Genomic DNA, 12160 nt, shown 5'->3' on the forward strand with positions numbered 1-12160 from the left:
CTACAAAAAGAAATCAATAGTTGGAATCCGCTATTAACTTAATTTTAGGTTAAAAAAACCTATCAATTTAATTTTAAAATTATTTTTATTAATATTTATATATTTTTATGATTAAATTTACATGAATATAAATTTAAAATTTAAAATAATAATAATTTGAGTTGAATTGGGTCTACTTAAGTTAAAATTTACCTTATTTAAATGTTGAAATATTTGTAATTAAGTTTAAACATAAGTGATTAAAAAAAATTTGAGTTCTATTTAATATATTTTAAATTTTATCAAATATATTAAATTATTTTATTTGGTTAATAAAATTTAGTTTTATCTAAAAATACATTTTATTAAATTATTTTTAATCATAAATATGAATAAAAATATTATTAAATTATACGAAGAGAGCGAAAATTAACAATAAAAAAATAAAAAATAAGATAATAATATTATAAAAAAACATTAGGTTTTCTCAAGCAATAATAGTAATAATTGTTATACATAGTAAGTAACTCATGCATTAGCATTTTCGTGTAAAGAAAAACATCGTCACATTGCTTTCAAGGGCAACCGTCACATCAAATTCAATTTTGTGATAAAAAAATTATTTAAAGCCTGAAATAAATAAAATAAAATAAAATTTTCGGGTCTCCTATTTTTGTCTATTTCTTTTTTTTCATTTTTTAGGTTAGCCTTCGGCTTTGTAGTTGACCTATGAACAGTTTTAGTATGGGGTCTTGACTTAGGGTTTAGAATTAAAACTGGATAAATTTAGTATATTAATAACAAAATTTAATAATTTAATGAATAAGTGAATAAATATTAAATTGAAAATTTCAGAATTTGATTTCTTATAAATTATTAGTAAATTTAATTTTTGATAATTCAATAATTCAACTAGATAATTATTTGGCAACTTGGGCGTAGAAGGCTTGTTTTTAGTTTGATCGAATTAAAGTTAAACCCTCCATTCTGGAAAATAGAACACTAAACCCTTCATTTCTCTCCGCCATCGAAAGCCATGATCATTAATAAGCTAAGCCACCTAGCCACCGTTACCGCCGCAGCTGTAACGGCGGGGCCACCACTCTATCGACTGCTTAAGCTCACTGTTAGCCGATTCCATGGTGCTGCGCAGCCGCAACCTGACACCGACTACTGGTACTACTACCACGTGTCACCGTCACAACAGGAGTCTCGTCGTGATGAGCTTTTTCGTTCAACTCCAGTGGCTGACACCAATGGCTCCGTCCCTCTAAGAGGAGTGCAGTGGGCGTTCATCGGAAGCCCACGCGCCAAGAAGCGCGTGTACGCTGTAATGTTGTCGAAACTTCTAGAAGTTCCCCATATTACAATGGCGAGCCTTGTTCGTCAAGAACTCAGCCCTAACTCTAATCTTTACAAACAGGTTATATTCATTTGCTCAAGGCAAGAATCAATGAATTTTGACAGATTTACAATTTCTTCTTGATTGATCATTTTTACATGATTTAATTACTAGTTTCCCCCTCTTTCTCTACATTGATTTTACGGAAAAATATACTTTGACAAAATTTTAGCGTGTTTACCGTCAAAATTTGCTTACTATTACATATGTTTATTGAATTCATAGGGATTGATTGCGTGTATGCTTCTCGCAGTATATTTTGAACTTGATATTATGATTTTTGTAGATTGCAAATGCAGTTGATCATGGGGAGCCAGTTAACGAGGATATTATATTGGGGTTATTGTCGAAGAGGTTGGAAGATGGGCATTACAGAGGTGAAACTGGCTTTATTCTGGATGGAATTCCTCGATCACGGATTCAAGCTGTAAGTACTAAGTACTGCTAAAAGAACACGTGATTATGCAATTATCTGTTATGTTTACTTCTTGGTTGTTGCATTTAAGATATGAATTCTGCTCATAGCTTTATATATATATATATATAACTCGTAGGAGATTCTGGATCAACTTGCTGAGATTGATCTTGTAGTGAATTTCAAATGCACTGAAGATTTAATGATGAACAATCAAGGTGGTGAGTTCTTTTCCTTAATGCTGTGATACTTTTGACTTCCATTATGTAATGTTTCATTGCTATTGCAGAAGCTTCATGGACTGAGAGGCTCCAAGACTATATCAAACAGGTCTGCAATCCTCACATCTCTTTGCATTGCAGTTACGGTTTTGGATGTATGTTTGCATATATATATATATATATATGGGTTAATTGCATTCGGAATATCATATCATCTAGGTCTTTTCATTAGCCTAGTCATTAGCATGAGTGTTAAATGTCAGTTTAGATATAACATGAAACATATTTAAAACATGTAGAGCAAATTTTAGATACATGTGTACCTACTGCATGGACACCTTGGGTCTAAGTGATGTATTAAAAAAACAATGTCGTTAAAAGTTAGGAATATTATATTTCTTTACACGTTAGGGCCAAGCTGTCCATGCAATAGGTAATGTAACAAGCCAATTCTGCTTGGCCCACTTAACAAATAAAACCCAAATAAATAAAACCCAATAAATAGTCCATTACAAATATCAGACCCCCAAAAAAATCATTACAAGTGGCCCATATTTACAACGGCCCAAACCTAAAAAGCCCAATAGGCCCAAATCCCCTAAAACCAACAGAAACCCTAGCCCGTGCCGCCCTTAACTCACCTAGGTCTGCCACTGCCACCTCTGTCAGCACCGCCCTCCACTTGCACCGCCACCTGCAAAGACCAAAAGCAGAAGTGACAGCAAATATACAAAAATAGATTAAAACTTTGTAAAATGGCTATATAAGTCATGAAAAGCCATTGTAGTTTTTTCTCCGGATTTTTTTTCTCTTGAATACAATAAAAAACAGATTTAAGTATACGGACAACAAAAAGCAACAAAGCAGATTGAAGAAAAAAATAAAGTTAGAAACGTGCAAAGGTCATTTTGCCTGCTTTCGAAACTGTTTATATTCAAAAAAATATTTCTATTTTCCTTTTGTTTATTTTTAAAAAACTATATATATATCAAATATATAATAAAAGCGAAGGAAAAGAAACTTACCTGGGGCGTCTGACCACCGTCCACGGCGGAGGCGTAGTGGAGCCACGGCGTCCCCTTCGCCGGATTTTGGGCTTCGACCAGAGGGAGAGGGATGAGGTTTTCAGTTTTTTTTTTTAAAAAACAAGGGCTAAATGATTTTTTTGTCAAACATTCACTTATATAGGCCTCCAAAGTGACGTCGTTTTGAGATTGGCCTCAAACGCCCAAAACGACGTCGTTGTGGGGCGACCCGACCCATTAACCCTTGGGATCCGCGTGTTTTTAAATGGAAGGGCTAAATTGGCCCTTCCGCTTTTTATTATTATTTACAATTAAGTTTATTTCATTTTTAATATTTTCCCCGTAATTTATTTCGATTTTCAATTTGGTCCACCTTGAAGCTATACGCTTTGGAGGGTGGGGATTATTACCCATTTTGGTCCCTATTTGTTATTCGCGCATTCTATTTGGTCCTGGTCCTTTTTATTTATTTATGATTTGCCCTAAATTTCTGTTTTAAAACTCAATTTAGCATTTTTTTGTTATTTTTGCTATTTTATTATTAAATTAATTAATCTAATATTATTATTACTATTATTATTTTCCTTTTTATTTATTTACTTGTTATTATTATCATATTATTAAAATAATTAGTTTCACATTCTTATTTCTATTATATTTCTTTTTATATTTATTTACCTAATATTTTAAATACATCTAATATATTTTATCATATTATATTTATTATTTCTCATTCTTTTATATGATTACAAACCTTAGATTATTCATTATTTATTATTTTTATTGCCATTCATATTATTCTCATTATTATTAGTATTATTTTTTAAAACCCTTGTATATCCCATTTATTCATATGGTTGTTTACTATTGTTTTTTATTTTATTTTTTAGTTTGCTTGTTATTTTTCTTTTATATGTAATCAGCTTGTTTGTTTTGTTAATCCATTCTCGTCTGTCATGTTGGTTTTTAACGCATTTATGTTGTTACACATATTATCATCGTGATTTATTTTCACAACAAATTTGTGATACATTAATTTTACTTGACACATAAATTATGATTTTAAAATAAGTAATTCTTCGTATTTTGAGATTTGAAAGTTCGTACCCTAACTTACGGGGTTCTGATTTTCTTGATAAATTTGAATAAAAGAACATTTTTAAAAAAATTGAATTTTAAATAATCTCGAGAATCAAGAAAATTGTGTTCTAACTTACGGGATATGATTTCTTTCTAAAATCGAGATAATCGAATATATTTTAAATAAGTAAAATTTTCAGCGTTTATTCTTGTATCTAGAATTTAAGACATTGTGTCCTAACTTATGAGACATAATTTTCTTTCTCAATTAATGTAAAATATGTTCTTTTTTTGAAAATTTTTTAATATTTTAACGAAGGATCGTATTTTAAATTTCTTCAAGATTTTCAATTCTCGACACTAAAAAAACGAAGTAATCAACTAGGTATTAATTTTGGGCGCTACGAGGGTGCTAATTCTTCCTCGTGCGTAGCCGACTCTTGAACCTATCTTTCTGAATTTCGCGAACCAAAATTGTTGTTTTAATAAATCAAATCGTTTATTAAAAATGACCATTTTTGAGGTGACCTTATCCTACCTTATTAAAAATGATTGGTCGCGACTCCTATATTTGTTTTCGTTTTCAAAATTAAAGTTGACATCTTTTACAAAAAAATGGTTTCGACGGCTTGGCGATTCCACTGGGGACCCAAAATGAGAGAGTCAAGCCACGAGTTGATTATTTTGTCTTTTTGGTGAAAATTAAAAACTTGGTTTAAATTTACGATCTTTTCGTTGCATTTTAGTTGACTTTGTTGCAATCCTTATTATTTTGGTATAATTACTTTTGCTGGGTTGAGTTTTTGATATATTTCTGTACATTGCATCGCGTAATCGATCGATTTTATCCTTTTAAGTGGGAGTGAGAAGCTATTCATTCGTAAGGTCTTCACCTGCGTATAGGATAGTAGATCGCTTTCGGAATATATCCGCACATATATTTTCGTGAGATTTTCATCTCTGTATAGCTATAGGGAAATGTATTTTCCTGAATTGAACTTGGTCCATATAAGCCTGTAATGGGTGAAGATCGAGGAATTTGCTGGTTCAGGTACCTTTACGTTAGAACCGAGTAGATGTTTTACTTATTATTCTTCGCTTGCTTTAAACTGTGTATGAAGTATTGACCTGTTTTGCTTTTATTGTATTTGCATGACATTTTCATCAAAAAAGGTGTTGATTTACATTCGATTGCTAAATAGATAATTTGTCATGAAAAATGGGTTTCTTGATAAAGTAGAGGATAATGCGGCCGTCCGGATATGGGCCGAGACAACGCAATAAGAGAAGGGTGATAGTCTTATAGAGGGGTACGTGTCAGAGTTGTGGGATTTTACTCGTATTAGCGTAACCCAAAATAATCTTCAGGAGATGAAGGAAATATGGGATCAATGGGATGACGAGATCAAGCAACTATTCTACTATAGTTATGGTGATTTGCTTTATCTATTCGATATCAAAGTTGACAAGTATTTATTCAAAGCTCTCGCCTAGTATTAGAACCTTGCTTATAGTTGTTTTACTTTTGGAAAGGTGGATTTGGTACCTATTGTGGAAGAGTATGGCTTTGCTCCGTTGCCCAAAAATTCAAACTGACAATGTTTATTCTAGAGCTGCTAATGTCCTAACGTTCTTAAAAAAGCTGACGAACATCATGGGAATGAGCGAACAGTGGGTTGCAGCCTGAATCAAGCAGAAAAGTGATAGTAAGTGCATTCCCTGGAGAAATTTGAAATATTTGATCCTAGCACATCCCGATATGAAGAAGATGATTGATGTCTTCGTGTTAAGCATTTACGGATTGGTTATTTTTCTTAAGGCTTTAGGGCATATAGACGAGATGGTTTCTGACTTATTTGATCGACTTAATAAAAGGGTCACACCCGTTCCCATAATTTTGGCCGAAACTTTTAGATCCTTGAACACATGTCAAAGAGCGGGTGAAGGGAGATTCATCGAATGCACACAGCTCTTACTAACGTGGTTCCACAACCATTTTTGGAAAGTGAAAAAGGAGATATCCCGAAGGAGTTAGTGGCTACGCCAAGACGGGATGATATACCGAAGGAGAAATGGATGATCATTCTCCAAAATCTGCGAGACTAGGACGTCGAGTGGAGAGCCCTTTGGATGGTCCCTGACGAGATTTTATATCGGTGGAGATTTTGATTAGGTTCCCTTACTTGAAATATGAAGAGCTGTTGGGTATGCTCCTCTGCACGTGTTAAGACAATGCAAATTGAGACAGCTTGCGTCGTAACACAAGGGTTAGCTCAGTGCGAGTTTGTATACAAGGAAGATAATTACAAAAAAAAGTTCGTATTTGCAGTTGATCTTGCATCTGTATTTGTAAGAATAGTTTTCGGAGAAGATTCGATATGAGACCTTTTTCACAGTCCAAAAATAGCTGTGGAACCACGCTAGTAAGAGTTGTGCGCATCCGATGAATCTGCCCTCGCCCGCTCTTCGGCATGTGTTCAAGGATATGAAATTTTAGGCCAAAATTACGGGAACGGGTGTGACCCTTTTATTAAGTCGATCAAATAAGTCGGAGACCGTCTCGTCTATATGCCCTAAAGCCTTAGGGAAGATAACTAATCCGTAAATGCTAAACGCGAAGACATCAACCCTCTTCTTCACATTGGGATGTGCTAGGATCAAATCTTTCAAATTTCTCCAAGGAATGCACTTAATATCACCTTTCTGCTTGATTTGGGCTACAACCCACTGTTCGCTTATTCCCGTGATGTTCGTCAGTTTTTTTTAAGAACGTTTGGATGTTGGCAGCTCTAGAATAAACCTTGTCTATGTGAATTTTCGGGCAACGGAGCAAAGTCGTGTACTCTTCCACAGTAGGTACCAAATCCACATTTGTAAAAATAAAACAACTATAAGAAATGTTCCAATACTGGGCGAGAGCTCAGAATAAGTACTTGTCAACTTTGATATCGAATAGATAGGGCAAATCACCATAATTACAGTAGAATAGTTGCTTAATCTCGTCATCCCATTGATCCCATATTTCTTTTATCTCCTGAAGATTATTTTGGGTTACGCTAATACGAGTAAAATCCCACAACTCTTACACGTACCCGTTGTAGGCTATCACCCTTCTTTTGCTGCATTGTCTCGGCCCATATCTGGACAGCTGCATTATCCTCTACTTTATCAAGAAACTACTTTCATGATAAATTATCTATTTAGCAATCGAATGTGAATTAACACATTTTTTGATGAAAATGTCATGGAGTTACAATAAAAGTAAAACAAATCAGTACTTCATACACAGTTTAAAGCAAGCAAAGAATAATAAGTAAATTATCTACTCAGGTAACCATTAGGTTTGGTATGGTTCTACCTAAGGTGGGCTCTTAGGGCTCGCTATATGGGGTTCGGTTTTAACGTAAAGGTACCTGAACCAACAAATTTATCGATTCTCACCACTATAGGCTCATATAGACCGAGTTTAGTTCAGGGGAATACATTTCTCTATAGTTATACGGAGATGAAAATCTCACGAAGATATAGGTACAGATGTATTCCGAAAGCGATCCACTATCCTATACGGAGGTGAAGACCTCACGAAGGAATGTCTTCTCACTCCCACTTAAAAGGGTAAAATCAATCGATTACGCGATGCAATGTGCAGAAATATATCAAAAACTCAACCTAGTAAAGCAATTATACCAAAATAATGAGGATCGCAATAAAGTCAAATGAAATGCAACGAAAGGATCGTAAATTTAAACCAAGTTTTTAATTTTCGCCAAAAAGATAAAGTAATCAACTCGTGGCTTGACTCTCTTATTTTGGGTCCCCAGTGGAATCGCTAAGTTGTCGAAACTATTTTTTTGTAAAAGGGGTCGACTTTGATTTTAAAATAAATATGGGAGTCGCGATCAATCCTTTTTGATGAGGTAGGATAGGGTCACCTCGAAAAGTGGTCGTTTTTAATAAACAGTTTGATTTATTAAAACAACGATTTTGGTCCGTGAAATTTAAAAAGACGGGTTTGGGAGTTTGCTACGCATGAGGAAGGAATAGCACCCTCGTAACGCCCAAAATTGGTACCTAGTTGATTACTTCGTGTTTTTTTAGTGCCGAGAATTGAAAATCTTGAAGAGATTTAAAATATGATTTTTCGTTAGAATATTCAAAATTTTTCAAAAAAAGGGGCATATTTCACGTTAATCGAGAAAGAGAATTACGTCCCGTAAGTTAGGACACAATGTCTTAAATTTCTGATACGAGAATAAACGCAGAAAAATTTACTTATTTGAAAGATATTCGATTACCTTAGTTTTAGAAAGAAATCATATCCCGTAAGTTAGAACACGAATTTCTTGATTCTTGAGATTATTTAAAATTCAATTTTTTTTTAAAATGTTCGTTTATTAAGATTTATCGAGAAAATTGAAACCCCGTAAGTTATCGTACGACCTTTCAAATCTCAAAATATGAAGTATTACTTATTTTAAAATAATAATTTATGTTTCGAGTAAAATTAATGTATCACAAATTTGTTGTGAAAATAAATCACGATGATAATATGCGTAACAACATAAATGCGTTAAAAACAACAAGAATGGACTAACGAAACAAACAAGCTGATTACAGATAAAAGAAAAATAATAAGTAAACTAAAAAAAAAATAGTAAACAACCATATGAATAAATGGGATATACAAGGGTTTTAAAAAAATAATACTAATAATAATGAGAATAATATGAATGACAATAAAAATAATGAATAATCTAAGGTTTGTAATCATGTAAAAGAATGCGAAATAATAAATATAATATGATAAAATAGAATAGATGTATTTAAAATATTAGGTAAATAAATATAATAAGAATGCGAAACTAATTAATTTAATAATATGATAATAATAACAAGTAAATAAATAAAAAGGAAAATAGTAATAATAATATTAATTTAATAATAAAATAGCAGGCTAAATTGAGTTTTAAAACAAAAATTTGGGGAAAATTAGAAATAAATAAAAAGGAGAAGGACTAAGTAGAATGCGCGAATAATAAGGAGGGACCAAAATGGGTAATAATCCCCACCCTCCAAAACGCACAGCTTCAAGGTGGACCAAATTGAAAGTCGAAATAAATTATAGGAAAAAAATTAAAAATGAAAGAAACTTAATTGTAAACAATAAAAAAAGCAGAAGGGCTAATTTAGCCATTCCGTTTAAAAACACGTGGATCCTAGGGGTTAATGGGTTGGGTCGCCCCAAAACGACGTCGTTTTGGGCGTTTGAGGCTAGTCTCAAAATGACGTCGCTTTGGAGGCCTATATAAGTAGGGGTGTGCATAATTCGGGTAAAACTGAAAAAATTCGGTTAATCGACCGAATTCGATTAATCGGTCGGTTAACCGAATTTTTTCGGTCGGGGGTCGGTTAATTTTTTTATGATTTTTCGGTTAACGGTTAATTCGGTTCGAAACCGGTCGGTTAACCGAAAATTTTCGGTTAACCGAAAAAATTAATAAATAAAATTATCCAACCAAACCCAAACTCAATTACCCAACCCAATAAAACTAAAACTAAAGTTTACCCAATTACCCAATTCAATAAAACTAAAACTAAAAGACAACCCAATTTACTAAAGTCTAAAACCCAATTTACTTTAATAATTTATAAATTTTTTAAATTTTAAAAATAAAAAATAAAAAAAATTCGGGTATTTTTCGGTAATTCGGTTAATTCGGGTAATTCGGGTAATTTTTAACCAAAAATAAAAATACATAATTTTCGGTTAATTCGGTTAACCGACCTTATTAACCGAAAAAATTTCGGTTCGGTTAAATTTTTTTAAAAAAAAATCGGTTCGGTTAACGGTTAAAATTTTTGGAAGGTCGGTTAATTCGGTTATAGTAATTTCGGGTCGGTTAACCGAATGAACACCCCTATATATAAGTGAATTTTTTACAAAAAAAAAATTGAAAAGCTCTTCCCTCTCCCTTTGGCCGAAGCCCAGAATTTGGCAAAGGGGACCGCCGCGCCTTCGCTTTTATTATATATTTGATATATATATACTGTTTTTTTTAAACAAAAGGAAAATAGAATTTTTTTTTTGAATATAAACAGTTTCGAAAGCAGGAAAATAAAGAAAAAAAAAGACTTTTGCACGTTTCTAACTTGTTTTTTCTTCAATCTGCTTTGTTGCTTTTTGTTGTTCGTATAATTGAATCTTTTTTTGGTTATATTCAAGAGAAAAAAATCCGAGGAAAAAACTACAATGGTTTTTCATGGCTTATATAGTCATTTTACAAAGTTTTAATCTATTTTTGTATATTGCTGTCACTTCTGCTTTTGGTCTTTGCTGGTGGCGGTGCAAGTGGAGGGCGGCTGACAAAGGTGGTAGACCTAGGGGAGTTAGGGGCGGCACGGGCCAGGGCTTCTGTTGGTTTTAGGGGATTTGGGCTTTTTAAGTTTGGGCTATTTTGGCCATTGTAAATATGGGCCACTTGTAATGATTTTTTTTTGAGTCTGATATTTGTAATGGACTGTTTATTGGGTTTTATTTGTTTAGTGGGCCAGACAGAATTGGCCTGTTATAAACCCCTTTTACAAAAAAATAGTTTCGACAGGTAATATGTGTTTACAATTTGGTCATATGTTTTAAATATGCTACTCTTCAAATTTGAGCAGATACTTAAAGCGCAAGCAATCAGCTAGGATGACTGAAGAACTTAATTGATATGATAATGATATTTTGAGGATTCAATTAGAACATTTAAAGCTTATAACCAATTTAAAATTTGGGTCATAATTTGGAGAATTTGGTCTAATTAATTATTAGATCCTGTGGTGGTCGAAATTAGGGTTGTGTGCATGATTTCTACACTTGAGCTTGAGTTAGAACTCGCTTCATATACAATTATTTTATATTTGTATAACAAAAGGATTCAATTATTTAAATAACAAAATAGTGATTTAATATTCCAAATATATTATAAAAAAAAAAGCTTGATTAAGCTTGTAAATTGTTCGAATCAAGTATTAAAATATTTGAACTCGACTTGCTCATGCTTGGCTCAATGCAGTCGGTCGATTTGATCAGTTTGATTTAAAAAACTCAAAAATCAATTTAACCGACTAATCCTATGCTTTAATTGTCTAACCGGTCATCATAACTTATTTGATCAAACTGACTTGACATAAAACCCTCGGTTAAGTTGATTCGAATCAACTTTTGCTCACCCCTATATAAAGTTTTGATGAAGTATATTTATGGCATTTGTTAGAGTAAGGTGGTAGAAGATTATTACAAGAACGAGAAAAAGCTTCTTGAGTTTCAAATAGGCAATGCACGTATGGAGACTTGGCGAAGGCTTTTGACTGCATTGCATCTACAACATATAAATGCTGCTCGGCTTTTACAGAAACCGACTGTAAGTTCAAGTTTGCCCTAAACTCTTGATTGCTGGTAAATGAATCAATTGTTTAGCTTTACTGTATATAGGCTTTTAACATAGGATAGGATGAGTGGAAAATTAATAGCAAATATATGTTGGATATAGTAGATGGTATATGTTTCTTATCGTTCTTATAGTCCTAATATATAAGCTATTTTGGCTATATGCAATTTTCTATAACTTTCTGGCATTTCAGTACCTCCCCACATCCTCTAAGACACTATTTTCGATTTCTATCAACCGTTGATTTTCCCTCTATTTACCCAGTGTTTTCAGAACCAGACCGGCTGGACCGGGAACTGGCTGGTAGATTGGTCTAGAAAAAGGCTAAAAGCTGGTTGACCCATGACCGATACAACACTAATTGAACCGGATTTTATAATTTTTTTAAATATTTTTTAATATATATGAATTTTTAATAATTTATTTGATTTGAATTAGCTGGACCATGAATCGGTGACTTTTTAACGGTTTGACCACTTGTTTGGTTCCGAAAACATAGTATATACTAGTTCAAACTCGAGCATATAACTAAAGCTAGTCTCCTTGCACGTGATTTTACTTATATTTAAATTTATTAAAATTTATAGTTGTATTTTATGTAATTA

General features: G+C 32.9%; 1 protein-coding gene across 5 annotated transcripts; it reads left to right on the top strand.

Annotated features, from left to right (window-relative positions):
• The first annotated feature begins 893 nt into the window (after positions 1-893).
• LOC121219319 (probable adenylate kinase 7, mitochondrial) lies at positions 894-12108 on the top strand. Of its 5 annotated transcripts, none has more exons than XM_041097257.1 (6): positions 894-1402; positions 1668-1808; positions 1936-2014; positions 2086-2126; positions 11382-11528; positions 11820-12108. In XM_041097257.1, exons 1-6 carry the CDS (start codon positions 1016-1018, stop codon positions 11892-11894), a joined length of 870 nt encoding a protein of 289 aa, XP_040953191.1. In that variant the 5' UTR covers positions 894-1015; the 3' UTR covers positions 11895-12108. The 5 variants fall into 5 exon arrangements, with proteins under 5 accessions (XP_040953191.1, XP_040953190.1, XP_040953192.1 ...); XM_041097256.1 differs by having other exon boundaries at positions 895-1402; positions 1936-2017; XM_041097258.1 differs by having other exon boundaries at positions 896-1402; positions 11382-12108.
• The last annotated feature ends 52 nt before the right edge of the window (positions 12109-12160 follow it).

This window comes from Gossypium hirsutum, chromosome D07 (genome assembly GCF_007990345.1).
Source record: "Gossypium hirsutum isolate 1008001.06 chromosome D07, Gossypium_hirsutum_v2.1, whole genome shotgun sequence".
In the NCBI taxonomy this organism is placed as follows: domain Eukaryota; kingdom Viridiplantae; phylum Streptophyta; class Magnoliopsida; order Malvales; family Malvaceae; genus Gossypium; species Gossypium hirsutum.